This window comes from Trichinella spiralis (genome assembly GCF_000181795.1).
Source record: "Trichinella spiralis strain ISS 195 chromosome Unknown Scfld4076, whole genome shotgun sequence".
Taxonomy (NCBI): Eukaryota; Metazoa; Nematoda; class Enoplea; order Trichinellida; family Trichinellidae; genus Trichinella; species Trichinella spiralis.
Genome location: NW_003531015.1, coordinates 1 through 2,763, shown reverse-complemented (window position 1 = coordinate 2,763; position 2,763 = coordinate 1). Strand labels below are relative to the sequence as shown.

General features: G+C 40.5%; 1 protein-coding gene across 1 annotated transcript; it reads left to right on the top strand.

Annotated features, from left to right (window-relative positions):
• Positions 1-897: 897 nt before the first annotated feature.
• Positions 898-2,388, top strand: Tsp_13711 (hypothetical protein). The gene is made up of 7 exons (XM_003367547.1): positions 898-964; positions 1,094-1,150; positions 1,257-1,357; positions 1,445-1,619; positions 1,726-1,809; positions 1,878-2,226; positions 2,340-2,388. The coding sequence occupies exons 1-7, from the start codon at positions 898-900 to the stop codon at positions 2,386-2,388; spliced, it is 882 nt and encodes a 293-aa protein (XP_003367595.1).
• The last annotated feature ends 375 nt before the right edge of the window (positions 2,389-2,763 follow it).

Genomic DNA, 2,763 nt, shown 5'->3' with positions numbered 1-2,763 from the left:
GGTGATAAACTAACCTGCGTCCAAGCTAATATCGTTGCCACACAAAATTTTATTGCTTTCAGGCAATAAACCCAAAATCAGATAGAAACAGTTTTATTCAAACGATCTCAAACAATACTACTCAAGCACATAGTTATCTTCACAGTGTATACGACTAACACTGCTACTATCACAAGTACTAAACGTACTCTCAACACGTGTACTGCTCGTACTGATTCTCTGCTCTCGTTCTCTCGTATATATACGCACTTCTCTTGCGCGATGACGTATTCTCATTGATTTCTAAATATGACCCAATTCCAGGAATTGAGAGTTTCCAACACACGCTGACAATATCGATTGTCAATTCTTTTTAGCAGAGAACAAATAGTTGGCCAACTGCCAAGTATTTTCAGTGTATGACGTCATGTTTGCCGAGAGTCAATTGCTACATATTCACGTAAACAAGTTATTTATAGTATCTAAATATAAATAGATTCTAGTTTCTAACATCCTCCCGGCCCCGATGGACAAAGTCCATCACTATACGTTGGCTGGCTCTATTAAATGCAGCTTTGATATTGGGCGATTGACAGTACCACCAGCTAGCTGCACTTTCACAGTCCGAACTATCCCGTCCTGACCGGGATATAACTGTACGATTTTTCCCAGTTTCCAATTTCTTCTGGGGACATTATTCTCACTCACCAATACGATATCTCCAATGTTTGGAGCATTACCACTGTTGTACCATTTTTGTCTTACATTCAAATTGGTCACATACTCCGTCTTCCAGCGTTTCCACCATTGTGCAATTAAACGCTGTCGTAAATTCCAGTTTTTCATGAGATGTGACGTGGACTGTGCTTTCGGTACCCATTCATCTTCATCTTTAGTTACTTCTGGAATATCAGTATAATGGGTACCCGTCAAAAAATGGTACGGCGTGAGAACTTCCGGATTATTCGGATTATCCGGGTTATATGTCAGTGGTCGTGAATTCATTCTCGCCTCAACTTCAGAAATGATTGTCCTGAATTCTTCGTCTTCCAACATGGAATTTTGAAGAACCTTCTTCAGTGAAGTTTTCATAGATCGAATTAATCTTTCCCAGTATCCACCCATCCACGGAGCTCTTTCCGTGATGAAATTCCATTGAATACGATGGGAAGTAAGTTCACGAGCGACATTATCAATCATTTCCGTACTGACCAACTGACTCAGGTCTTTGTCCAACTGCTTAAATGATTTAAAATTGTCGGACTGTAATATATGAGGCCTACCTCTGCGTGCTATAAAGCGTCTTAAAGCTTGCAGAAGCCGTGGTGCGGTCATCTCAGATACGACTTCTAGATGTACCGCACGTGTCGACATACAAGTGAACAAACAAATATAATTTTTGTTCACTTTCTTTCCTTGTCTTGTAAAAAATGGTCCGGCTATATCTAAACCAGTATTCTCAAAGGGTCGTGTTACTCTAGTACGATCCGAAGGCAGTGGAGCCATCTTTGCAACAAACGGCCTTGACTCTATCCGTTTGCAACTTGAACAAGCATGTATAACTTTTTTCACTTCTCGCCTTCCTTTCAAAATCCAATATCGTTGTCTCAGCGTTGCCAGGGTAAATTCACATCCACCATGTAATTGCCGCAGATGGCATCTTCTGATTATTGCAGTGGTAGTAGGATGTTTGTCTGGCAAAAGTATTGGATGTTTCGTATATTCTGGCAAATCAGAATTTTGAAGGCGTCCTCCAATTCTTAATAGTCCATCTTCATCTAGGAATGGATCAAATTGCTGTAATCTACTATTCGCAGCAATTTGCCTTCCGTTAGATAACTGATAGATCTCCGTTGAAAAGCTTTCATGCTGTGCTTTACGAATCCAATAATTTTCAGCATCTTGCACTTCTAACGGTGTAACGCATCCTACCAGACGATCTGGCTTAGGCATACGACAATTTTTTCCAAACCGTTTACGAAATGCTGTTATTCGTAACAAACGGTCAAAATGTTCATACCGTTCTGGATTCAACTTGATATTCTCCACTAACTCTACTAGCACTTGTATTGATCGTCTCTCTTCTGTAACACAAGACTCTGCTTCATATTCTTCTGGTTTAGCCGAATCTATATCTTTTGGCCAGCTATTTTCATCAGTTAGCCAAGTAGGACCATTCCACCATAATGAATCTGACCGTAGTCGTTTTATCGTTGAACCACGGCTCAGAATATCCGCTGGATTTGAGTTAGTCGGACAGTGTCTCCATTGAGACGGTTCCACTAACTGTTGAATATTCTCGACTCGGTTTTGGATAAAAGGTTTCCATCTTTTTGATATGCTTTTTATCCAATATAAAGTAATCTTGCTGTCCGTCCAGCAAGTCAATCTGTCGATCCTAATTTTTAATGCTTCTTTTACGAAGGTCATCAATTTGGCTGCCATCTGTGCTGCCATTAATTCCAAACGAGGGAGAGTCATCTTCTTCAAAGGTGCAACCCTCGATTTGGCCATTACAATATTCGATATTGAGCTGTAGTCTTCTTTCTTCACCACTATATAGACTACTGCTCCATAGGCAGTCTCCGATGCGTCTCCGAACGCGTGCAGCTCAATCTTTTTTATTGTGGAACCATGAAATGGGATGAGACACCTTGGAATTCTGATATCTGATATATCACTCAATTCCATCTTCCAGATCTGCCATTCCTTTTGCAGATCTGATGGTAACTCATCATCCCAATTTAAGCCTTTTTTCCACAACTTCTGAAATAGTACCTTCGC